Source organism: Theropithecus gelada, chromosome 3 (genome assembly GCF_003255815.1).
Source record: "Theropithecus gelada isolate Dixy chromosome 3, Tgel_1.0, whole genome shotgun sequence".
Taxonomy (NCBI): Eukaryota; Metazoa; Chordata; class Mammalia; order Primates; family Cercopithecidae; genus Theropithecus; species Theropithecus gelada.
The window spans coordinates 1,641,260-1,666,653 of NC_037670.1; the positions used below are offsets into that span (position 1 = coordinate 1,641,260).

General features: G+C 44.7%; 1 protein-coding gene across 6 annotated transcripts in view; it reads left to right on the forward strand.

The window, feature by feature from the left end:
• Window positions 1-3,819: 3,819 nt before the first annotated feature.
• CRCP (CGRP receptor component) overlaps window positions 3,820-25,394 on the forward strand; it is a 40,249-nt gene continuing 18,674 nt past the window's right edge. The window contains exons 1-4 of one of the 6 annotated variants that reach the window (XM_025378581.1): window positions 3,820-3,993; window positions 16,625-16,661; window positions 19,681-19,779; window positions 22,265-22,359. In XM_025378581.1, the coding sequence (XP_025234366.1) occupies window positions 3,986-3,993; window positions 16,625-16,661; window positions 19,681-19,779; window positions 22,265-22,359 (239 nt within the window). In that variant the 5' untranslated portion in view covers window positions 3,820-3,985. Of the gene's footprint in view, window positions 3,994-15,554; window positions 15,563-16,624; window positions 16,662-19,680; window positions 19,780-22,264; window positions 22,360-25,394 lie in introns of those variants that run through there. The other 5 variants (XM_025378582.1, XM_025378584.1, XM_025378583.1 and 2 more) reach the window with 5 other exon arrangements.

The window sequence follows — 25,394 nt, forward strand, 5'->3', positions numbered from 1 at the left end:
CGCCTCCCGGGTTCACGCCATTCTCCTGCCTCAGCCTCTGAGTAGCTGGGACTACAGGCGCCCACCACCACGCCCGGCTAGTTTTTTGTATTTTTAGTAGAGATGGGGTTTCACCGTGTTAGCCAGGATGGTCTCGATCTCCTGACCTCGTGATCCACCTGCCTCGGCCTCCCAAAGTGCTGGGATTACAGGCTTGAGCCACCGCACCTGGCCCATCTATAATACTTTTAGATGATTTTTGTTTCCCAAAGAGAAACTCCCTACTTATTACCAGTCACTTCCCATCCCTGCCCCCAACCTAGCCTTTTGTCTGTATCCATAGATTGGCCTCTTCTTGCACATTCCATATAAAGTGAATCATACTATATGTATTCTTTTTTTGTGGGGGGGGGGGGACAGAGTCTCGCTCTGTCACCCAGGCTGGAGTGCAGTGGCGCAATCTTCGCTCACTGCAGGCTCCACCTCCTGGGTTCACGCCATTCTCCTGCCTCAGCCTGCCAAGTAGCTGGGACCACAGGCGCCCGCCACCATGTCTAGCTAATTTTTTTGTTTGTTTGTTTTGTATTTTTAGTAGAGACAGGGTTTCACCGTGTTAGCTAGGATGGTCTTGATCTCCTGACCTCATGATCCGCCTGCCTGGGCCTCCCAAAGTGCTGGGATTACAGGCGTGAGCCACTGCGCCCGGCCTTTTGTTTTGAGAAGCAGTCTCACTCTGTCACCCAGGCTTGAGTGCAGTGGTGTGATCTTGGCTCACCGCAACCTCCACCTCCTGGGTTCAAGCAATTTTCCTGCCTCAGCTTCCCGAGTAGCTGGGATTAGAGGTGCCCACCACCACGCCTGGTGATTTTTGTATTTTTAGTAGAGACAGGGTTTCACCATGTTGGCCAGATTGGTCTTGAACTCCTGACCTCAGATGATCCGCCCACCTCGGCCTCCCAAAGTGCTGGGATTACAGGCATGAGCCACCCGGGCAGGTGATATGTATTATTTTGTGTCTGGCTTCTTTCACTTATTAATAGCACCATGTTTTGGGAGGTTGTCCATCTCACAGCATTTATCTATCTATCTATATATTTTTTTGCAACAAGGTCTCTCACTCTGTAGGCTGGAGTGCAGTGGTGTGATCATAGCTCCCTGCAGCCCCGACCTGCCGGCTCAAGCGATTCTCCCACCTCAGCCTCCCCAGTAGCTGGGACTACAGGTGCTCACCACCACACACCTGGCTAACTTTTCGTAGATGGGGGTCTGGTTATGTTGTCCAGGCTGGTCTGGAACTCCTGGTCTCAATCAATCCTCCTGCCTCCGCTTCCCAAAGTGTTGAGACCAAGCCTGGCCTCATTTTTATTTTTATTTTTATTTTTTTTTTGAGACGGAGTCTTGCCCTGTCGCCCAGGCTGGAGTGCAGTGGCACGATATCGCTCACTGCAAGTTCCGCCTCCTGGGTTCACATCATTCTCCTGCCTCAGCCTCCCGAGTAGCTGGGACTACAGGCGCCCCCCACTACACCCAGCCAATTTTGTTTTGTATTGTTAGTAGAGATGCGGTTTCACTGTGTTAGCCAGGATGGTCTCAATCTCCTGACCTTGTGATCCGCCTGCCTCGGCCTCCCAAAGTGCTGGGATTACAGGCATGAGCCACTGCGCCCGGCGGGCCTCCTTTTTAGGTAGTTTTCCATTGTACAAATGTAGCACATTTTATTCATCCACTCATCAGTCTCTAGTTAATGCATCCCTAGTATTTGTTCAGATTGACGGGTTCAATACCCACTGGACAAGTTCCTAGATGAGTGACTTTTGGTAAATCATAATCTCCCCAAGTCTGCCTCAGTTACTTCGATTATAAAATGTCAGTAATAATGGAATCTACTTCATAGAGAGTCATGGTTGTATTGCCACAGTAATTAATAAAGTGCCAGACACTTTATAAGGATTGTGTAACACATTTGGCTATTGCAGTGGCTCACACCTGTAATTCCAGTACTTTGGGAGGTGGAGATGGGAGGATCACTTGAGGCCAGGAGTTCAAGACCAGCCTGGACAACATAGTGAGACTCCCATCTCTACAAAAAAAATTTAAAAATTTTCTAGCTGACCCTTTGGACAATAAAGAATTTTATTTTAGAAAATTAGTCAGGTGGCTGGATGCGGTGGCTCACGCCTGTAATCTCAACACTTTGGGAGGCTGATGCGGGTGGATCACAAGGTCAGGAGTTCAAGACCAGCCTGGCCAAGATGGTGAAACCCCGTCTCTACTAAAAAATACAAAAATTAGCTGGGCGTTATGGCGGGTGCCTGTAATCCCAGCTACTCAGGAGGCTGAGGCAGGGAATTGCTTGAACCCGGGAGGCAGAGGTTGCAATGAGCCAAGATGGTGACACTGCACTCCAGCCTGGGCAACAGAGTAAGACTCATCTCAAAAAAAAAAAAAAAAGAAAAAGAAAATTAGGCCGGGCGTGGTGGCTCAAGCCTGTAATCCCAGCACTTTGGGAGGCCAAGACGGGCGGATCACGAGGTCAGGAAATCGAGACCATCCTGGCTAACACGGTGAAACCCCATCTCTACTAAAAAATACAAAAAACTAGCCGGGCGAGGTGGCGGTCGCCTGTAGTCCCAGCTACTCGGGAGGCTGAGGCAGGAGAATGGCGTAAACCTGGGAGGTGGAGCTTGCAGTGAGCTGAGATCCGGCCACTGCACTCCAGTCTGGGTGACAGAGCGAGAGTCCGTCTCAAAAGAAAAAAAAAAGAAAAAAAAAAAAATTAACCAGGTGTAGTGGAGCGCACCTGTGGCCCCAGCTATTCTGGCAGGCTGAGATGGGAGGATTGCTTGAGCCCAGGAGTTCAAGGCTGCAGTGAGCTCTGACTGCACCAGTGCATTCCAGCCTGGGCAACAGAGGAAGACCCTGTCTCTTAAAAAAAAAAAAAAACTACAGTGTTTCTGGCAGCCCAGATGCCAGCAGCCTCACTACTCTCTGAGGGGTGGGATTTTAACATGCAAAGGCCCACTAACCCGATCACATCTTGCAACTTGAGCTGATTAATACTTTGTTAAAACCTGGACCACGAAAACAGAGATAGGCCGGCGAGGTGGCTCACGCCTGTAATCCCAACACTTTGGGAGGCCGAGGCGGGTGGATCACGAGGTCAGGAGTTCAAGACTAGTCTGGCCAAGATGGTGAAACCCCGTCTCTACTAAAAAATATAAAAATTAGCTAGGTATTATGGCGGGCGCCAGTAATCCCAGCTACTCAGGAGGCTGAGGCAGGGAATTGCTTGAACACCGGAGGTAGAGGTTACAGTGAGCCGAGATCGCGCCACTGCACTCCAGCCTGAGCGACAGAGCGAGACTCTGTCTCAAAAAAGAAACGACAGAGCGAGACTCTGTTTCAAAAAAGAAAAAAAGAGGCTGGGCGCGGTGGCTCACGACTGTAATCCCAGCACTTTGGGAGGCCAAGGCGGGCGGATCACGAGGTCAGGAAATCGAGACCATCCTGGCTAACACGGTGAAACACCGTCTCTACTAAAAATACAAAACATTAGCCGGGCTTGGTGGCAAGCGCCTGTAGTCCCAGCAACTTGGGAGGCTGAGGCAGGAGGAGAATCGCTTGAACCCAGGAGGCGAAGGTTCCAATGAGTCGAGATCGCGCCACTGCACTCCAGCCTGGGCGACAGAGCGAGACTCCGTCTCAAAAAAAAAAAAAAAAAAAAAAGAAAAGAAAACACGAGATAATCCTGTCCGCAAACGCTTAGCAGTCTTACGTAGGCCTGGTGAAAGGATGCAGCAACACTCCCCCACCCGCGCCCCCGAGAAAGGCGAACGCGCAGCGCGAGGTTCCGGGTCCGCCAGGCTCCCGGCATGCAGCGCTGCAATCCCGGCGAGCACCTTGGCGCGCGGAGCTGGCACCCTGGCGCGGTCGGCGGCGGCGGGGACAGCTGTGACGTGTGAGGTTCTTGGTCTGCTGGCAGCTAGGGGCGACGAGGCGGAACGTCATGGAAGTGTAAGTCTCCCCGGGCGCGTCCCTTTTCGGCCGAGGAGCCCATCGGTTTGACAGCTGAGAGCCGAGATCCGTGGGAACTTGGCGACCCTCGTACGGAAGTGAGGGCAGCGGGCCGGCCCTGTCCGGGAGGGCCGCGGGGTGGGGACGGGGACGAATGGGACTCTCGCTTTGCCCCTTCGAACCTTCGCTTCCCCTCCACACCCTGTGTCTGGGGTGCGCGGCCAAACACCTCCCGGTCTGGTTGCCTTTCAGTGTGCGCCCTCCTTCTCTCATTCATTTACCAGCGTTTTTGGGTCACAGTGCGGGGGTGGAGCCCAGCCTGGTATCCGAGCCAGGACTTAGAAGGCTATAAAGGCCTGAGTCTGTTCGCCCTGAAAGTACCTGGAGGAAAGATGAATCAGGGCCGGGTAGAGCTCTGCTTGCAGCACTGGGCCCCTGGGGAGCTCTCACTCGGAAGAGCTGCTCTCAGAGTTTGATGGGAGCAGTCAACACTGTGAGGGAAGGGGCTGGTTTTTGTGGGGAGAAGGGAAGGATGTGAGCCAGGACTGGGACCGGAGAAACAGCACGGGGTTGTGGGTGTGTACAAGGTGAGGTAAAAGATTTTCTGACAATTTAACTCCACGTGGTCTTTTCCATGCTTGCTCGTTGCACGTCGTGCAAATGGAAGTTTTTGCATCTACTCCGAATGTGGGCTTTATATGGTTGATATTAACTTGTAGGTATTTACCTATCTTGTGTTCTCTGTGCACTGATTATTTGATTCAGTTTCCTTTATGTTCTTTTGCCTCGTGTTTAATGGTTATATGTACGATGGCATTTCAGATTTTTACATTCTTAATTGTTTTTTCTTAAGAAACAGGGTCTTGCTCTGTCCCCCAGGCGGGAGTGCAATGGTGTAATCATGGTTCACTGCAGCCTCACCTTCCGGACTCAAGCAATCCTGCTTCAGCCCCTCCAGTAGCTGGGACTACAGGCCCACACCATCACTCACGGCTAATTTTTTAAAAAAGTTTTGTAGATACAGGATCTCACTACAGCCCAGGCTGGTCTCCAGCTCCTAAGCTCAAGTGATCCTCCTGCCTTGTACTCCCAAAATGCTGGGATTGCAGGCGTGAGCCACCTCACCTGGTCCCTTCCCATTTTTTTTTTTTTTAACTTAACACAATATATCTGTGTAACTGAAATGAAAGGATCATGAAACAATAATGTATGGAGTACACTCTCATATTGTCTATTTTTTATTAAGATGAATGGGGCCAAGCATGGTGGCTCATGTCAGTAATCCCAGCACTTTGGGAAGCTTAGGCAGGAGGATCACTTGAGCCTGGGAGGTGGAGACCAGCCTGGGCAACATAGGGAGACCCTGTCTCTACAAAAAATTAAAAAGCTAGTTGGGTGTGGTAGTGCATGCCTGTAGTCTCAGCTACTTATGAGGCAGAGATGGGAGGACCGCTTGAGACCAGGAGGCTGCAGTGAGCTGAGATGGAGCCACTGCACTCCTGACAGAGTGACAGAGCAAGGCTCTGTCTAAAACAAAACAAAACAGAACAAAAAAGGTTGACCCACTGAATTCATTTTGCAACCCACTGATCGGATTTCATCTGCAACCTGAAAAACTATTCATATAATTTACTCTAGTCCAAGCCATCATTACTAATTTTTCCCTCTTTACTGGAGCATTTCCTGTGAGCATACAACCCTGCTTTAATGTATTCATCTTAGAAAATCCCCTGTCCCCACATACATGTCCACCTCTTACTCCATTTCTGCTTACCATCCCAACAAAACTTCTTGAAAGTGCTGATTAGCCCCTCTTTCTCTCAACCATTCTGTTGGGCTTTCATCCTCACTGGTCTATAGAAATGACTGTTAAGATTACCTGATCCAGCAGGGCGCGGTGGCTCACGCCTGTAATCCCAGCACTTTAGGAGGCCAAGGTGGGCGAATCGCCTGAGGTCAGGAGTTTGAGACCAACCTGGCCAACATGGCAAAACCTTGTCTCTACTAAAAATAAAAAAATTAGCCAGGTGTGGTTTTGGGTGCCTGTAATCCCAGCTACTCAGGAGGCTGAGGCAGGAGAATCACTTGAATTCAGGAGGCAGAGGTTACAGTGAACCAGATTGTGCCACTGCGCTCCAGCCTGGGCGACAGAGCAAGACTGCATCTCCAAAACAACAACAACAACAACAAAAAAAACCCTGATCCCTCCATCCCTCCGTCTTGTCAAATCCAGAGGTTGATTTTCTGGCCTCAACTTTTTTGATCTCTCAGCAGTGGTTAATACAGAAACTCTAGAAACTTTCCTTTCTTCATGTTATATGTTCCTTTGTGATATTTCCTCCTACATCAAGGATTACTTCACAGTGTCCTTCCCTGGGTCCCATTCCTCCCTTGCTGGATGTTTAAGTGTTGAGGTATCTTAGGTCTCAGTCCTGGGACCCTTTCTCTCCACGCTCTGTCATTTAACCCATCTGTGTGCTGATGGTTCCCAAAGGTGTGTTTCTAACCTCTTCTCATCATCTATCCAATTGCATAGACCAAAAATCTAGCCCTCTCTCCTCACTCCGTAAATCCAGTCCGTCAGTGGTCCTGTTGTCTCTACCCTAGAATGTATTTTGAATGCAGCTACTTTTCACCGTCTCCACTGTTAGCTTTATAGTCCATCACCTCTGGGCTGGATTAAGCAATAGCCTTTGAGTGTTCACTCTTCCCCAGCCTCCATTCTGTTCTCCACATGGCAACTGGAGTGATCTTAAGTAACGAATGGAACATGTCACCCCCTGGGTAAAACCCTTCATTGACTTTCCATTGCACGTAGAGGAAATCTTCATCTCTTACCAGGACCTGCAAGACCCTGTAAAACCTCACCTACTCCCCAGCCTGACCACTTGCCACTCTCCCAACCTCCCAGACGCACACTTTCCACTGACAGGTATTTCCTTCTCCTCTAACCTTCTAAGCACTTTCTGAGGATAATTGCATTGCCATACCCTCTGTCTGGTATACTTTCCTCCTCGCCCTCACCCTGTTCTCTTCTTTTTATTGTATTTTTTTTTAAAGTTTGTTTTTGAGATGGAGTCTCGCTCTGTTACCCAGGCTGGAGTACAATGGCGCAGTCTCGGCTCACTGCAACCTGTGCCACCAGGGTTCAAGATTCTCGTGCCTCAGCCTACCAAGTAGCTGGGATTACAGGTGTGTGCCACCATGCCCAGCTAATTTATGTATTTTTAGTAGAGACAGGGTTTCCATGTTGGCCAGACTGGTCCAGACTGGTATTGAATTCCTGACCTCAGGTGATGTGCCTGCCTTAGCCTCCCAGAGTGTTGGGGTTACAGACGTGAGCCACCACACCTGGCCACCTGTTCTCATCTTGAAGGTTGTGTCCCTTTTCAAAGTTGCCTTTCCTCTTCAGTAAGTCTAACATAAGTTCTTTTTGTCTCTCATATCGACTTGATTTACTTTCCCTTAAATAATTACAAGTTGCAATAATAAATGTATGTTTACTTGTTTGGAGGGTGGGGACCAGTGTGTGTTCACCTAGTGCTTAGCATTGCATCTGGCACACAGTAGGCATTCAGCAAATACTTGTTCAATAAAGTAATATAATAATACTTTATTACCTTCATAAATATAGTCATCGCTCAGTGTCTTTGAGGGACTGGTTCTGGGACCCCCTGCGTATACCAAAATTCACAGATGCTCAAGTCCCTTATGTAAAATGGTGTGGTATTTGCATATAACCTATGCACATTCTCCCATATACTTTAAATTGTCTCTAGATTACTTATTGTGATTTCATGACACATAATACCAGTTTTTGTCCATGGTTCCTGGCTCACAACTGCCATAGTCCTTGTTACTTCCTGAGTGACTAAAATAGTAAGCATAACTTTTGTTAAAGTATTTGTCCTTTGTCCATGGTTCCTGAAGCGGCCTTGGAACAGCTTCAGAGCAGTAAAGGTAAAAGACAGTCTTTTGTTAGAATGTTGGGATGCTCTGACCAGGCATGGTGGTTCACGCCTGTAATCCCAGCACTTTGGGAGGCCGAGGCAGGCGGATCATGAAGTCAGGAGATCAAGACCATCCTAACACAGTGAAACCCCGTCTCTACTAAAACTGCAAAAAATTAGTCGGGCGTGGTGGCAGGCGCCTGCAGTCCCAGCTACAGGAGAATGGCATGAACCGGGAGGCGGAGCTTGCAGTGAGCCAAGATCGTGCCACTGCACTCCAGCCTGGGTGACAGAGTGAGACTGTCTCAAAAAAAAAAAAAAAAAGAATGTTGGGGTGTTGTAAGCCTCAGAAGCAGGCCTCAGAAAACAGAAGCTCTGTCCGTCTCTTGCTCTCTAATCATCCGCTGCCTTTCTGTCTTAGAGCTGGCGATAAAGAAAATCTCTGACCTGTCTTGTCTGATTGTTTCAGAGGGGGTCCTGCCCCTTACCCAGGAGGAAGGAATACCGCACAGAGAGGCCAAGGAGAATCTGGACGGGCCTTGCTGGGTTTCTGCACTCAGTCTGCTAGTATTAGATCACACTCTTTGTCCAATCAATTACTATGAGGTTGGCCATGCTTCAATCATCTCTCTCCAATGAAATCTCTACAAAACGCCCAAGAGAACTTCTAGATAGCCTAATAGGTAGATGTTTCTGGAGGGTGGTACGCCTGGGAAGGGCATAGAGCTCTGCGTCCCCTCTCCATCTCACCCTGTGCACCACTTCATCTGTATCCTTGGTAATATCCTTTATAATAAACCAGTAAACCTAAGTAAGTGTTTTGTGAGCCATTCTAGCAAATTAATGAAACCCGAAAAGGAGGTCCTGGGAACTGCAGCTTGAAGCCCGTCATTGAGAAGTTCTGGAGGCCCTGACTTGTGTGGCTGGTGTCTGAAGTAGGGGTAGTCTTCTGGGACTGAGCCCTCAGCCCGTGGAATCTGACACTGTTTCCAGGTAGTTAGTGTCCGGATTGAATTGGATGGGAAGATACCCAGCTGGTGTTGGCTGCAGAGTTGATTGCCTGCTTATTGGTAGAGAGAAATCCCCACGCGTCTGATCACAGAAGTCTTCTGTATAGATTGTTGTCAGGTGAGAGCAGAGGAAAGACTGTTTGATTCTCAACCAACTTGTCATACCTGATGCAATGTAATGGCTGTGTAAATAGTTGTACTGTGTTGTCTAGGGAATAATGACAAAAAGTATCTGTCCATGTTTAGTACAGAGGCAGCCATCCTAGGCCTAACTACATAGTACATGTCAGCAACAGTGTAGCATTTTCTTAAAATTTTTTTTTGCATGTTTTTCATTTGAAGTTGGTTGAATCTAAGGATGTGGAACCTGAGGCTAAGGAGGACCAACTGTATAGGAATTCATTAGCTAGCATCCTAGTTGCTAGGCGTGTATATTTTCTGACTTTCCTAAGTGAAATGGTTTGAATCAAGGGTTTTTGTTCTTGTAACAGCCTGTCCACTTCTGCCAAGTAGTCAGTGATTTCTGGTAACCAATCTAGAATTTTGTGGCTAGTAATTCATGGGAAAATGAGATTTCCTGATATAGACATGTGATTTGGGAGTGGAAGGGCCCTGGAGTGGAAAGGTCTGGAAGCCTAACTTCTGGTCCTTACCTGGTCATCAACAGGAGGTGTGGCATTTGGAAGTCTGCTCCGTGGGATCTTTAGCAGAACCTTGAGTTGCAGATACAGTTGACCCTTGAACAACACGAGCTTGAACTTCATGTATCTCCTTATACGCAAATGTTAAAAAATAAATGCAGTTGGCCCTCCTTATCTGCAGGTTCCAAATCTGCAACCCAATGCAGAGAATGAAAATAACGATATTTGAGGGTTGAGAATATACCGCGTATGTGGAGAACTGACTTCCTAGCTGCTGGTTCTGCAAGGCTCTCTGGGAGACAAGCATGTTCGGATTGTGGTATATGTGGGGGTCCTGGGACCAATCTCCAATGAATACCAGGGGATGACTGTATATTGTACCTCATCAGACACTCCCAGAACCTGAAGTGAGGAGGCACAATGAACGACTCCCCTAAGTTTTTGCTACTTTAAAAATTCTTATTGAGTAAATACCTACTAAGTAAATAGTATAGAATAATAATAATAGTACCAATAATAATAATAATACCTGAAATTTCTTCTTTTTTTTGAAAGAGTTTCGCTCTTGTCACCCAGGCTGGAGTGCAATGGCGCAATCTTGGCTCACTGCAACCTCCGCCTCCCGGGTTCAAGCAATTCTCCTGCTTCAGCCTCCGGAGTAACTGCCTGGGTAATTTTTGTATTTTTAGTAGAGATGGGGTTTCATCATGTTGACCAGGCTGGTCTTGAACTCCTGACCTCAGGTGATCCACACGCCTCTGCCTCCCAAAGTGCTGGGATTACAGGTATGAGCCACTGCGCCCGGCCCAGAAATCTATTAAAGGGGAGGAATATTTATGCTTTATTTGATTGACAATTTAAAAATAAAAACTTCTTGACCATTACTTGGAAATGTATTTTCCTCAAGTAAAAGGTTACAATTTTTTTTTTTTTTTTTTTTTTTTTTTTAATATGGAGTCTCGCTGCATCACCTAGGCTGGAGTGCATGGTGCGACGTCAGCTCACTGCAACCTCCACCTCCTGGGTTCAAGCGATTCTCCTGCCTCAGCCTCCTCACTAGCTGGGACTACAGGCATGCGCCACCATGCAAAATATTTATATAGCAAAGTTAGGTATGTCTATATATAAGGTATTTGCTGTTGGCTTTGTCTATAAATGATCACTGATATGCTAGAAAGGTTTGTATCCACTCTTTTATTCTTGAACATAATATGTATAATTGGCAAAGTGGACACTATCCTCTGTACCATTTTTTTGAGGTAGTGTCAGGATTTCTTTCCTTTTACAGCCGAAAATACTGATATTTATAAAAGGTAGGTAATAGGTACTATAACAACCCAGTAACAGGACTGAAAAGAGGATACCCATGTGCTAGATCCCAAGAGAATGCTACAGGTTAATTTGTTCATTGATTTCAGAGGCTGCCCAGTTTGCTTGTACCAGAGTTTAGTTTTTCAGAGCATGACTTGATAGCATAGGTTGGGCATAGGAGAATTTGAACAATTCTTTTAATCATTGCCTGCATAAGAGTTAACTGTGTGGCAGTTAATAGGAACTGTTTGGCCGGGCTCGGTGGCTCACGCCTGTAATCCCAACACTTTGGGAGGCCCACGCAGGCGGATCACGAGGTCAGGAGACTGAGACTATCCTGGCTAACACAGTGAAACCCCGTCTCTACTAAAAATACAAACAATTAGCCAGGCGTGGTGGCGGGCGCCTGTAGTCCCAGCTACTCTGGAGGCTGAGGCAGGAGAATGGCGTGAACCGGTGAGGCGGAGCTTGCAGTGAGCCAAGATCGTGCCACTGCACTCCAGCCTGGGTAACAGAGTGGGACTCCGTCTCAAATATAAATAAATAAATAATAGGCACTGTTTGCATGGGCCATTTGTGTATGTGTTTGCTTCTAAGGAAAGTTCACTGAGAGATCTTTTTGTTCTGTTTATTTGGAATTCAGTTTCCCCAACTAGTTGTTTACATCCATTTAATTGACTCACCATTTTAAGCAAATTTTACAAGTTAAGTGTCAAATAGAACGTCAGCTTCAGTCATCTAATTCATTACTTGAGGAAATTAAGTAACTGCCTGCCTGTGGTATTGATTTAGACAGTTGTTTTTGTTTTGTTTTTTTACTCAAGCATTGCCATGTTAATTTGCCAGGGCTGATTTTAGAAAGCACCACACAGTGGGTGGCTTTGACTGCAAAAGCTTATTTTCTGACAGTTCTGGAGACTGGAAGTTGAAGATCAAGGTGTAGCAGGTTTGGTTTCTTTTGAGGCCTCTTGCCTTAGCTTGCAGATTGCATACGTCTTGCTGTGTTCTCACATGGTCTCTCCTCTGTGAGCACAAGTCCCTGAACTTTTTTCTAGACAGTCTTGAAAATGCATTTGGAGTATTTGCTTTAAACACATGTAAATAAAATGAGTACTATTTTAAGTCCTACAGGAGAATATGAAGTTTTTGTATAGGTAAGCAGTTTCTGGAAGTCTGATTGCGTGTGAATATATTACATAATACTGAAGTGTTAGCTGTAGAGCAGACAGTTCTGCTTTGTAGAGATCAACAGCTTGTACATTTATAATTGCTAGATGTGTCTAGTAAGTTCTAGTACCTCTAAAAAACTTTTAGAGGCCCGGTGTGTTGGCTCACACCTGTAATCTCACTTCTTTGGGAGGCCAAGGCGGTCAGATTATCTGAGGTGGAGTTCGAGACCAGCCTGACTAACATGGAGAAACCCTGTCTCTATTAAAAATACAAAATTAGCCGGGTGTGGTGGCTCATGCCTGTAATACCAGCTACTTGGGAGGCTGAGGCAGGAGAATCGCTTGAACCCGGGAAGTGGAGGTTGTGGTAAGCTGAGATCATGCCATTGCACTCCAGCCTGGGCAACAAGAGCGAAACTCTGTCTCAAAAAAAACAAAAAAAACAAAACAACTTTGGGGGAAAATGTATTTTACATCCTCAATTATAAGTTACAGTTGTTTTTTTTTTTAACCTTATGGCATTCTTTATTTTAGCTTTACATTTTCTTTTTTTTTTATTTTTTATTTTTATTGAGACGGACTCTTGCTCTGTTGCCCAGGCTAGAGTGCAGTGGCGCAGTCTTGGCTTATTGCAAGCTCTTCCTCCCGGGTTCACACCATTCTCCTGCCTCAGCCTCCCGAGTAGCTGGGACTACAGGTGCCCGCCACCACGCCTGGCTAATTTTTTGTATTTTTAGTAGAGACGGGGTTTCACCGTGTTAGCCAGGATGGTCTCGATCTCCTGACCTCATGATCCGCCCACCTTGTCCTCCCAAAGTGCTGGGATTACAGGCGTGAGCCACCGCACCTGGCCATAGTTTCACATTTTCATATTCCTTAACTTCTTAGCATGAAAAATTTTAAACCTATGAAACAGCTGCAAAAAGAGTGCCACAAATACTTGTATACTCGTTACCTAGAGTCACCACTTGTTAACTTTTTTTTTTTTTTTTTTGAAACGGAGTCTCGCTCTGTCTCCCAGGCTGGAGTGCAGTGGCCGGATCTCAGCTCACTGCAAGCTCCGCCTCCCGGGTCCACGCCATTCTCCTGCCTCAGCCTCCCTAGTAGCTGGGACTACAGGCGCCCGCCACCTCACCTGGCTAGTTTTTTTTTTTTTTGGAATTTTTTAGTAGAGACGGGGTTTCACCGTGTTAGCCAGGATGGTCTCGATCTCCTGACCTCATGATCCACCCGTCTCGGCCTCCCAAAGTGCTGGGATTACAGGCTTGAGCCACCGCGCCCGGCCTTCTTGTTAACATTTTGATTCGGATATTTGCTGCCTTTTTCTTTTTCTCTTTTCTTTTTTCTTTTCCCTCCCTCTCTCTTTCCCTCCCTACCTCCTTCCCTCCCTTCCTTCCTTTCTTTCTTCCTTTCTTTGTTTTTGATTAGAGACACTTGAGCCCAGGCTGGACCTAAACTCCAGGCTGAAGCTTCCTCCTGTCTCAGCCTCCGGAATAGCTGGGATAACAGGTGTGAGTCCCCATGCCTGGCATTCCCTTATTTCTTTTGCACAGGCATAAGCTTTCTCTCCATACACAGGTGCACACACTTACTTAACTGAACCGTTAGAGAGTTGTAGATATCAGATCATTTCACCCCTTCTTGAAAAAACAGGGCGTTCTGTGTAGCTCTAATTGCCTTATCACACTCAGGAAACTTAGCGCTAATTTATCTACTATTACTAAGACAAACAATGTAAACTCATATTTTTTCAGTTGTCCTAATAGTGTTCTTTTTCCTCCCAATTCAGGATCCAGTGAAGAACTGCACATTGCATTTAGTTGTCATGTTTCTTTAATTTTCTTTTCTCTGGAAATTTCCTTAGCTTCTTTTTGTGACATTGGCATTCTGACAGATGACATTGATATTTGAAGAGTCTGAATCTAACCCAGTTGTTTTGAAGACTGTTCCTCAGTTTGGAATTCTCTGACTGTATCCCCATGGATAGATTTGAATGAAACATCTTGGGGCTGGATTACTCTGAGGGATGTGTCTTTCTCATGCGTCACATCATTGGTGCTGTGAAATTGGATAACTTGATTAAGTTGATGTCTGTCTGGTTTCACCGTATCCTGTTGCCAACAATCTGTCATTTAGTGGTGGTTACAGTCACTTCTCAAGAATAAAAACTGCCTTTAAAAAAATTTCCCATACATACAGCTCGTTTAGGACTTCATAAAAGGTAGATAAGGTACCTCTTGACATTTTATTAAATAAAGAAAGGCCTGGCATACATGGGCATTTATACTGTGAGTATTTGGCTGGGTTTAAAAAACAATTTATCTTCCTGATAAAAATCAATGGATAAATCAGCTTCTGTCAGCCAGAGTCTGCAAAATGCAGTACGTGTGTAAACATCGATTGTTCTCTTGATCCCAAAACACAGATTCATTGAAACTTATGTGAAAGAGAGTTTTCCTCCTTTATATTTGTTCTAGAAGAGGCAGAGGCTGTTCTTTGGATTCTTGCATTACAATATTGACTTGTTTAGTGGGTGTAGTAACTTGGAATGGCTAAGGACAAATTTCCCAGAGCGTGGAATGTTCTGAGTGACAGAGAAGGGGCCATGATTTGGAAATGAAGTTGTAACAGTGCACCTGGGATGGATCCATTGGCCCCAAAGATAAATAACATTCATATTTTTTCTCCAGTCAAGTATTCCAGGAAGAGATGTCTTAATGCCTCATATTGTGTAGAGCACAGGGAGTTATAACTCAATTTCAAGCAAAGATAGGAGGAAGCCAGTGGGCTGATTTCCTGATTAAGTAGGCAAAGATGACATGTGGTTTCACTTGTCATTTTCAATTTTAAATGAACTGCATCACATGCACTAATTATGCATTGTCCTTCCTGTGTTAGGTTCCTTTCAAATATGATACTCTGTGACTTGAGTGTGTTTGTGGTCATTTGGGCAAAGCAGCACTTTTGTGAAATCGTAGCTTGTATCACTGGTAGCATTTGGATCACTGGTAGCACAGAGCTGATTTGATTACAGTGCTGATATCACTGTGCTGATGACCTAAGGCCTAGGTCGAGCCTTGTTGGTTTTGCTTTATTTATTGGCTGGGAAATCACCTCTCTGTTTGGTCCGTGCTTTTGAAATCTTGGGTCATCATTTGCATCATCTCGCCACACTCCTGGTTTAAGAAAATACAGGTGTCTCTGTTGCACATTATGTCAAGTGCAGACCCCTCTACCTGATTTTTCAGGATTCTGCATTACGAATTTCCATTCATCCAGTCCAGTCTCATTTCCCACAATTCCATAGTTACCTTCCACTTTGTTTAGACTTCTTACTGTGTGACCTTGAGCAAGTTATTTAATTTCTGAACCTTGGCTTCCTCTCTATACAGTAGGGATCATATGAATAGCTCCTACGTCAGAGGGGTTTTAATGAGAATTAGCTGAGATAACATCTTTTAAAAATAATAGTCTTCCATTATGGAAATGTTAATACAAGTACCAAGAACTATTCTAAACTTTTAAAATTTGTTGTCTCACTTCATCATAACAGTTTGATGAGGTAGGAGGAGCTGGTGGTAGTGGTAGTTGCACAGGTAGTGGTAATGATAACGTTGGTGCTTATTGAGCACTTACTATGTTCCAGGTACTTTACATGTTTCCAGTGAACCCTGTGAACAGTCTTACAAGGCCGATGCTATAATTGCCATTTCATAGATAGGAAATTTAAACATAATGAGATTAAGTAACTTGCCCAGATTCACACAGCCAAAGAATTCAGGAGCTGGATTTAGAATCCAGGCCATACTTTTAGATACTAGTTTCATCCCATTTTTATTGTAGAAGGAAAACTTAGGGGGTAATTAACTTAACTAAAATTCTCACAGCACATAAATGGCAGAGCTAGAATATGAACCCAAGTCTTGATTTCAAAACTATGCTCTTTGTCATACTCCACTGCCTCCAGACTGCTGAAACAATGCTTTCTGTTGTGCTATTGTAGGGTGGATTGATTGTGATTTAATATATGTAACATCGTTGTGTTTCTTCACTCAGGAAAGATGGCATATTGCCTGGATTAACTGTTACACAGGGAACCAGGCTTTTGGCCGCTGCTTGCCACCCTGACTCTGCCTGTTGAGTTGATGTAGGTGGTGAACACCCTTGGAGCGCAGTGGATATTTGGCAGGATACTTGACCACGGCTGGAATTCCCAGTGGTGACATTAGTGTTAAGTGGCCCATTTCTGTTGATTCAGCAGGAGGACGTGGCTAGCCCAGGATGTCAGTAGCTGATGGGAGGCAGACAGTAATGGGGAGAGGACATGGCTGTGTGATGGGACAGCACTTTGATCCCAAGTCTGCTCTGAAATTGCCCACAGCTAGCTAAACCATGTTGGACTTAAGACATTTCTCAATTTCAATTTTAGGTTGTAGGCCCTAAATTCAAAAAGTGGACTACTACATCTTGACAGGAATTCTTTTACAGATATTTGATACCCAGAAAGGGGTGTGAGCGCAGACTGATGATAGCTTACTTTTCTTTTTCAGGAAGGATGCCAGTTCTGCGCTTCTCAGTAACTACGAGGTAAATTGGACTGTTACATTTTCCTCTCTGATAGTTTGCCCTTTGTAACTAAGATTGTTAAATTCATTTTGGTTAGAAATGACTGAATTCAGGCTGGGCGCATTGGCTCATGCCTGTAATCCCAGTACTTTGGGAGGCTGAGGCGAGTGGATCACTTGAAGTCAGGAGTTCAACACCAGCCTGGCCAACATGGTGAAACCTAGTCTCTACTAAAAATACAGAAATTAGCCAGGTGTGGTGGCACATGCCTGTAGTCCCAGCTACTTGGTATCCCAGATGAGGCAGGAGGATCACTTGAACCCAGGAGGCAGGGGTTGCAATGAGCCAAGATGCGCCACTGCACTCCAGCCTGGGCAATAGAGCAAGGCTCCGTCTAAAAAAAAAGAAAAAGAAAAAAGAAATGACTGAATTTATTTGGATTTTCCACTTTAAAACAAGACATATGGCACCATCTGGTGGACCTTGGAATAGTGTAAGCTTGATATGTTATACATAGTACTTCAGGGAAGCTGGGAAGACTCTAATTTAGAGGTGGCAACCTTCTTTAAATCTCAAAGATTCTAGATCATCATTTGGGATGTAGTCATAGTATAGGAGCTATGTCTAATATCTAAAAGTATTTTAAGGCTGTTTCTCTCTGCAAAATTTCACATTACATTTTTTATGCTTTTTCCTAATTATCACCCTTGATATATTTATATATTTATAATGCTTTTATACATTGCAAATAGTCTTATGGGTATTCATATCCTTATTTTGAAAGTGAGTTTAGTTTGAGCGCGGTGGCTCACGCCCATAATCCCAGCACTTGGGAGGCCAAGGCAGGAGGATCACGAGGTCAGAAAATCAAGACCATCCTGGCCAACATGGTGAAACCCTGTCCCTACTTAAAAAAAATAAATAAATAAAAGTGAGTTTAGTTGACTCACCTTTCTGAATAGTAGAAATTAAGAAATGTAGAATTTTTTGGGCTTAGGGTGGGATTGCTGGAGAAAGGAAAAGAAGGAAAAAGGTTGGTAAGAGAGGAGATATTCCAGCATTTTTGCCTCCTATTTGGCACTAGCAAAACCATCTGATAGGCTAACTCTAGGTGTAGAAAGAACCATTTCTACCTTGATTGTGAATTTTCCATGTGCCAGAGTCTAAACTCAGGAAGACTCAGAGGAGGTCTAGAAGGTAGTAGGTTAAATGCAGTGGCTCACGTCTATAATCTCAGCACTTTGGAAGGCCAAGGAGAGAGGATTACTTGAGGCTATGAGTTAGAGATCAGCCTGGGAAACACAGCAAGACCCCATCTTTTTTTTTTTTTCTTTTTTTTTTGAGTCAGAATCTCGCTCTGTCGCCCAGGCTGGGTGCAGTGGCCGGATCTCTGCACTGCAAGCTCCGCCTCCCGGGTTCATGCCATTCTCCTGCCTCAGCCTCCCAAGTAGCTGGGACTACAGGCGCCCGCCACCTCGCCCAGCTAGTTTTTTGTATTTTTTTAGTAGAGACGGGGTTTCACCATGTTAGCCAGGATGGTCTCGATCTCCTGACCTTGTCATCCGCCCGTCTCGGCCTCCCAAAGTGCTGGGATTACAGGCTTGAGTCACCACGCCCAGCCAAGACCCCCATCTCTTTAAAAAGAAAAAAAAATTAGCTGGGCATGGTAGCAAACACCTACTATGGTCCTAGCTACTTGGAAGACAGAGGGGAGGTTCCCTTGAGCCCTGGAGTTTGAGGTTACAGTGATCACCACTGTACTCCAGCCTGGGAGACAGCCTTTGAGACTCCGTCCCCAAAAAAAGCTCCCAGAGTTGAAGACAGCAAAAAGAAAGAAAGAAACCTCCCCCTTGTGCCCCCCACCCCGCCCCACAAATTAGAAGGTAGTAGAATAAACACAGTTGGCCGTATTCTTTCCTCCCTAAAGGCTCAATCGTAAATGGTTGCAGCTTAGAACAGGAAGGAAATGGTTGAATGGTCATTGGCCAAGCCTTTGGCTTTTAGGAGCCTCCTTGTCCAGTTTGGACTTTGCTAGGTGTTTGGGTGTTTTATCCGTTGGGGAAACATTGCATTCATTGATATCATGTCACTATTTCTGAAAGGAACAGCAGACGAAAGGGGTTCCATTGTATCTAGTAATGGTGTGTGAGCCTGCATTTTCTTCACTTCTCTGGTAGAATCTCTAAAACAGGAATGAGATTGAGATTCCCCCCTGCCCCCAGCACTAATGCCTGTATGTTTTATCCTTGTGGGGGAAGTTTACTTCTAAAGATCCATAGCATTTTTTCCTTTCTTTTTTTTGGGGGGGTAAACTCTGTCTTATCACTTGCCTCAAAATTTTTATTTTCCAGAAAGAAATCATTATATTAGATTTTTATACTAGAGAAGCAGAATTCTTTTTTTTTTTTTTTTTTTTCCCAGAGGGAGTCTCGCTCTGTCACCTAGGCTGGAGTGCAGTGGCACCATCCAGGCTCACTGCAACCTCTGCCTCCCAGGTTCAAGTGATTCTCCTGCCTCAGCCTCCCGAGTAGCTGGGATTACAAGCACGTGCCACCACATCCAGCTAATTTTTTGTATTTTTAGTAGAGACAGGGTTTCACCGTGTTAGCCAGGATGGTCTTGATCTCCTGACCTCGTGAACTGCCCGTCTTGGCCTCCCAAAGTGCTGGGATTACAGGCATGAGCCACCGTGCCTGGTCACATAATTCTTTTTTAGCAAAATATTTGTTTTAAGAAAATCTGCTTTCAAATAGTATATTTTTGAGATCAGAGGAGATTAGTGATGTATATATTGATAGGAAATACTTGAAATATTTTAAATAAATTAATGAATTTGGATTATTTGGCTTATATAAGAGCATTTTTTTAAAATGTCATCTGCCTCTAGGACTCATTTGCTCAAATCCAAGAGTTGGAAGCTGCGTAATGGGCGGGTGAAAGGAAGTACTACACTTTCCTGTTTATCCTTCCAAACCACTGACCTTGGATAGATATATTTCTCAAATGTATTCATAAACATCTTTTTTGTATCTCCTTCTAGGTGTTTCAGTTACTAACTGATCTGAAGGAGCAGCGTAAAGAAAGTGGAAAGAATAAACACAGCTCTGGACAACAGAACTTGAACACCATCACCTATGAAGTAAGCCTGGGCTTCTGGCAGACCTACCTAAAGTACCACTGAGGGAGAGGGGTTTATTCTCCCAGTGACTGGCTGCCGAAATCAAGATCACTTTTTATATGATCTGAATAGTTTTACTCTAACCTGATTTTGTTTGTTTGTTTGTTTGTTTTTTGAGACGAAGTCTCCCTGTGTTACCCAGGCTGGATTGCAGTGGCACGATCTCCGCTCACTGTAAGCTCCACCTCCCGGGTTCACACCATTCTCCTGCCTCAGCCTCCCGAGTAGCTGGGATTGCAGGCATGCAGCACCTTGCCCAGCTAATTTTGTATTTTTAGTAGAGACAGGGTTTCTCCATGTTGGTCAGGCTGGTATCGAACTCCTGACCTCAGGTGATCTGCCCACCTCGGGCTCCCAAAATGCTGGGATTACAGGCGTGAGCCACTGCACCTAGCCATTTTTCTCTTACATAAAAGTTGTAGAGACAGTGCTGGGAGTTTTCATGTACCCTTCCCATAGTTTTCTCTGATGTTAACATCTTACATAACCATGTTACAGTGATCAAAACCAAGAAATTAACATTGGTACATACTATTAAATAAACTAAGCTAAAATTTTATTTGAATACCTTGTTTTCCCATTGCTGTCTTCTGGGTTCCAGGATTCAATTCAGGATACCATTTTGTATTTAGTTAACATGTCTCCATCATGTCATTCGATCTGTAGCCTTACTCTTCCTTTGTCTTCCATGACCTTGACACTTCTAAAGGGCTTGTCAAGTATTTTGTAGAATGTCCCTTGATTTCTGATTGTCTGATGTTTTCTTGTGATTACACAGAACCTATGGCTTTTGAGGAAGAGTACCACAGAGATGATCTCCCCTTCTTGTGTCATGATTTCTCGGGGTACATGATGTCGATGTTTCTTATGGCTAATGTTGTTAACTTTGGTCATTTGGTTAAGATGGTATCTGCCCGGTTTCTCCACTGTAAAGCTACTGTTTCTTCATTTCCATATTATGTTAGAAAGGATTCACCAAGTTCCGCCCATATTCAAGGGGAAGGGGGAGATTAAGCTCCACCTCTTGAAGGGAGGAATGTCAAAGAATTTGTGGATGTGTGTTAAAACCACCACAGTAATTAAAAAATATTTTGTGGGAGATGCTTTGAGGCTATGAAAACAGCCTACCCTTCCTTAAGCTTTTAACCATCAATTTTAGCACTCATTGGTGGATCTTTCCTGCAGTAATTATGACTATGGTACAATTGCCTGAGAGTGATTTATAATTTTTCTCATTCTTTCTATGCTTATTAGATACAATTTTTTTTTTTTATTTTAAGAGGCAAGATTTTACTGTGTTGTTCAGGCTGGTCTCAAACTCCTGGGCTCAAGTGATCTTCCCGCCTTGGCCTCCCATAGTGCTGGGATTACAGGTGTGCACCACTGTACCCAGCTCATATGAGTTAGAATTCTTCCATGAGAAAAAGTTGTCTCTTCTGGCTGGGCACAGTGGCTCACGCCTGTAATCCCAGCACTTTGGGAGGCTGAGGCGGGCAGATCACGAGGTCAGGAGATTGAGACCATCCTGGTTAACAAGGTGAAACCCCGGCTCTACTAAAAATACAAAAAAAATTAGCCAGGTGTGGTGACAGGTGCCTGTAGTCCCAGCTACTGGGGAGGCTGAGGCAGGAGAATGGCGTGAACCCGGGAGGTGGAGCTTGCAGTGAGCGGAGATCACACCACTGTACTCCAGCCTGAGCAACAGAGTAAGACTCTGAGACTCTGTCTCAAAAAAAAAAAAAAGTAAAAGTTGTCTCTTCCTACCCATTATTTTATTCACTCATATATATCCATGTGGACTCATGGCAATTTATTTTATTCTTTGGGTTCCCCCTCTTTTAAAAAATTGTTCAAAATATGATAGCACAATTGTCAGATTGAGGTTTTTTTTTTTGAAATCAGAAAAATTTTCTTCTAAAATTTCATTAATTATTCTTCCTGTTCTAGCTACTGATTTTCTCTTTCAGGAATTCCAATTACATGAAGATTGGTTCTCCTGAATGCCTCTTTGTTTTATATAGGATTTTCTTTTCTTTTCTTTCCTTTTTTTTTTTGAGACAGAGTCTCAGACTCTGTTGCCCAGGCTGGAGTGCTATGGTGCAGTCTCAGCTCACTGCAACCTCTGCCTTCCGGGTTCAAGTGTTTCTCCTGCCTCAGCCTCCCTAGTAGCTGGGATTACAGGCATGCACCACCACACCCAGCTAATTTTTTGTATTTTTGGTAGAGATGGGGTTTCACCATGGTGGCCAGGCTGGTCTCGAACTTCTGACTTCAGGTGATTTGGCCACCTCGGCCTCCCAAAGTGCTGGGGTTACAGGTGTGAGCCACCGTGCCCAACCTCTACAGGATTTTTAAAAACAAAATTTTAGAATTTTAATTACAGCCATTTCCTTCGTTTTTTCTCATTCAGGGTTGTCTTATGCTTGGCTTTTTTCTTTTTTTCCAGACGTTAAAATACATATCAAAAACACCATGCAGGCACCAGAGTCCTGAGATTGTCAGAGAATTTCTCACAGCAATGAAAAGCCACAAGTTGACCAAGTAAGTAAATCTCTTTAAGTAGGAAGAGAGTGACACATGGTGAAATGATGGCTGAGGAAAGCCATTCGAAGCTATGGTGTATTGATACTCAGCTGGGTTTGGATTTAAAGTAGGATTATAGTATTGTAGATGAAACAACTGAAAGTTAGACATAGGGACTAGAGTAAGGAACAAATCTTTTTTTTTTTTTTTTAATCAATGAAGAAAGTTCATTTCTCCTAGTGATACTGTATTAGTGTGCCTGCTTATTCGGCAAAATTAGCAGAGATAATTTACATTCTCAAAAAAGATGGGTGAGGGGAAATGGAAATGCCTCATGGAAAAGAAGGCAAATTTAGGTCATGGGTAGAGATCTCAATCAAATGGGCCAAAATACAGTTTATTTATATCTTGTAACTCCCAACTGCTAGCATCTGACCACAGCATGACAAGATTGGAATCGGGGAACCTGGGCTCTAGTCCATTTTCTGCCCCTTACTAGCACCATGACCTTGGAAAAGGTATTTGACCTCTCTGAGTTTCATTATCCTCACCACTGAGATAAGGATCATCTGCTAAACTCACAAGGCTGGGGCAAGGGTGAAGGGTGGTGTCTTCGTGGAAATAATATGTGTAGATGTCCTTTTTGGACTCCAGAAGCCATAAATGATGCAACCTTATTTATTAATCATTACTGTGAACAGGGCCAAACATTTCTGTATTATTAACACTGCCTCTACCGTAACGATTCAATTCAGATAAACTTTACAGAGCACTTCACTCCAAGAGCTGAGGATCAGGGCCACTTGGTTCTTACCTACACAGTGCCTCGAAACCAAAATTGGTAGAACCAATAGTTCTACTCTTAAAGCGGGACCCATCTAGCCTTCCATTATCTAGATGAAAATGAGCTTACTAATTTAGAAACACAAGTGAGTGTATTCTAGGCTAACGAAATTAATTCTTCTCTAATTATTGAGAACATTAAATGTCACGAGCTGATCTCAAAATGTTAGTAAAATAAGTTAAATTGTTTTGAAAGGAAGGAAATGTGATAATGTGATAGAAATGGGGAAAAAACAAGACAGAATTCAAATATTATATTAATCAAGTACTAACTCTGGTTTGACTGGGAAAATGCAGGAGAAGACCTTCCTTCCTTCCTTATTTATTTATTTATTTATTTTTATTAACTTTAAGTTCTAGGGTACATGTGCACAGCGTGCAGGTTTGTTACATATGTGTACATGTGCCATGAGGAACACATCTTAATGGGGTGTAAAAATCTTTTCTTGGCCGGGCGCAGTGGCTCATGCCTGTAATCCCAGCACTTTGGGAGGCCGAGGCGGGCGGGTCACCTGAGGTCGGGAGTTCGAGACCAGCCTGACCAGCATGGAGAAACCCTGTCTCTACTAAAAATACAAAATTAGCTGGGCGTGGTGGCACATGCCTGTAATCCAAGCTACTAGGGAGGCTGAGGCAGGAGAATTGCTTGAACCTGGGAGGCAGAGGTTGTGGTGAGCCAGTGAGTTGGCGGTGAGCCAAGATCACGCCATTGCACTCCAGCTTGGGCAACAAGAGCAAAATTCCATCTCAAAAAATAAATAAATAATCTTTTCTTGGAGTCCCAGTTTGTATGACCTATCACATTACCCCTACTCCCAGAATTCAGACCAAATTGAATAAAAAGTAGGGTTTACAAGTTAAAAGTATTTTTTATAAAGTTGATCAATGAAGTCCTTCGATGTTTGTGTTTGCTTGAGGCAAAAGTGGCTTGATCGTATTCTGTGAGTTCTTGTAGTGTCCAGTTCCTTTTCTTGGTCTGGAATGAGTTAATCTATTAAAATAAAAAACGTCATAGACCAAGGGTTTACATGAGAAGAAAACTAGCCCAGTTTTTTTTGTTTTGTTTTGTCTGTTTTTTTGAGATGGAGTTTCGCTCTTGTGAGTTCATGCTGGAGTGCAATGGCGCGATCTCAGCTCACTGCAACCTCCACCTTCAGGTTCAAGTGATTCCTCCTGCCTCAGCCTCCACAGTAGCAGGGATTACAGGCATGCGCCACCACGCTTGGCTAATTTTGTATTTTTAGTGGAGACGTGGTTTCTCCATGTTGGTCAGATTTTTCTCAAACTCCCAACCTCAGATGATCCGTCCACCTCGACCTCTCAAAGTGCTGGGATTACAGGCATGAGCCACTGTGCCTGGCCAATTTTGTGTTTTTATTTTTTTTAATTAATTAATTTTTTTTTTTTTTTTGAGATGGAATCTTGCTGTCGCCCAGGCTGGAGTGCTGTGGTGCGATCTCGGCTCACTGCAAGCTCTGCCTCCTGGGTTCACGCCATTCTCCTGCCTCAGCCTTCCAAGTAGCTGGGACCACAGGTGCCCACCACCAAGCCTGGCTAATTTTTTGTGTTTTTAGTAGAGATGGGGTTTCACCATGTTAGCCAGGATGGTCTCGATCTCCTGACCTTGTGATCCGCCTGCCTTGGCCTCCCAAAGTGCTGGGGTTACAGACGTGAGCCACCACCCCCAGGCCCAATTTTGTATTTTTAGTAGAGATGGGGTTTCACTGTATTGGCCAGGCTGGTCTTGAACTCCTGACCTCAAGTGATCCTCCTGCTTCAGCCGCCCAAAGTGCTAGCATTTCAGGTGTAAGCTACCGTGCCTGGCCTATGTATGCATTTTTGAATTGACTTGTTGATATCTGGAACAAATCCTGCTGAGATTCTGATTGGGATTGTATTACATCTATAGGTCAGTTTTGGGGGAGAATTGACATTTTGACAATATTAATAATTTAAGATCGGCCAGGCGCAGTGTCTCACGCCTGTAATCCCAGCACTTTGGGAGGCCAAGGCAGGTGGATCACAAGGTCAAGAGATCAAGACCATCCTGGCCAACATGGTGAAACCCTGTCTCTACTAAAAATACAAAAACTTAGCCAGGAGTGTTGGCGGGGGCGCCTGTAGTCCCAGCTACTCGGGCGTCTGAGGCAGGAGAATCACTTGAACCCGAGAGATGGGGGTTGCAGTGAGCTGAGATCGCACCACTGCAC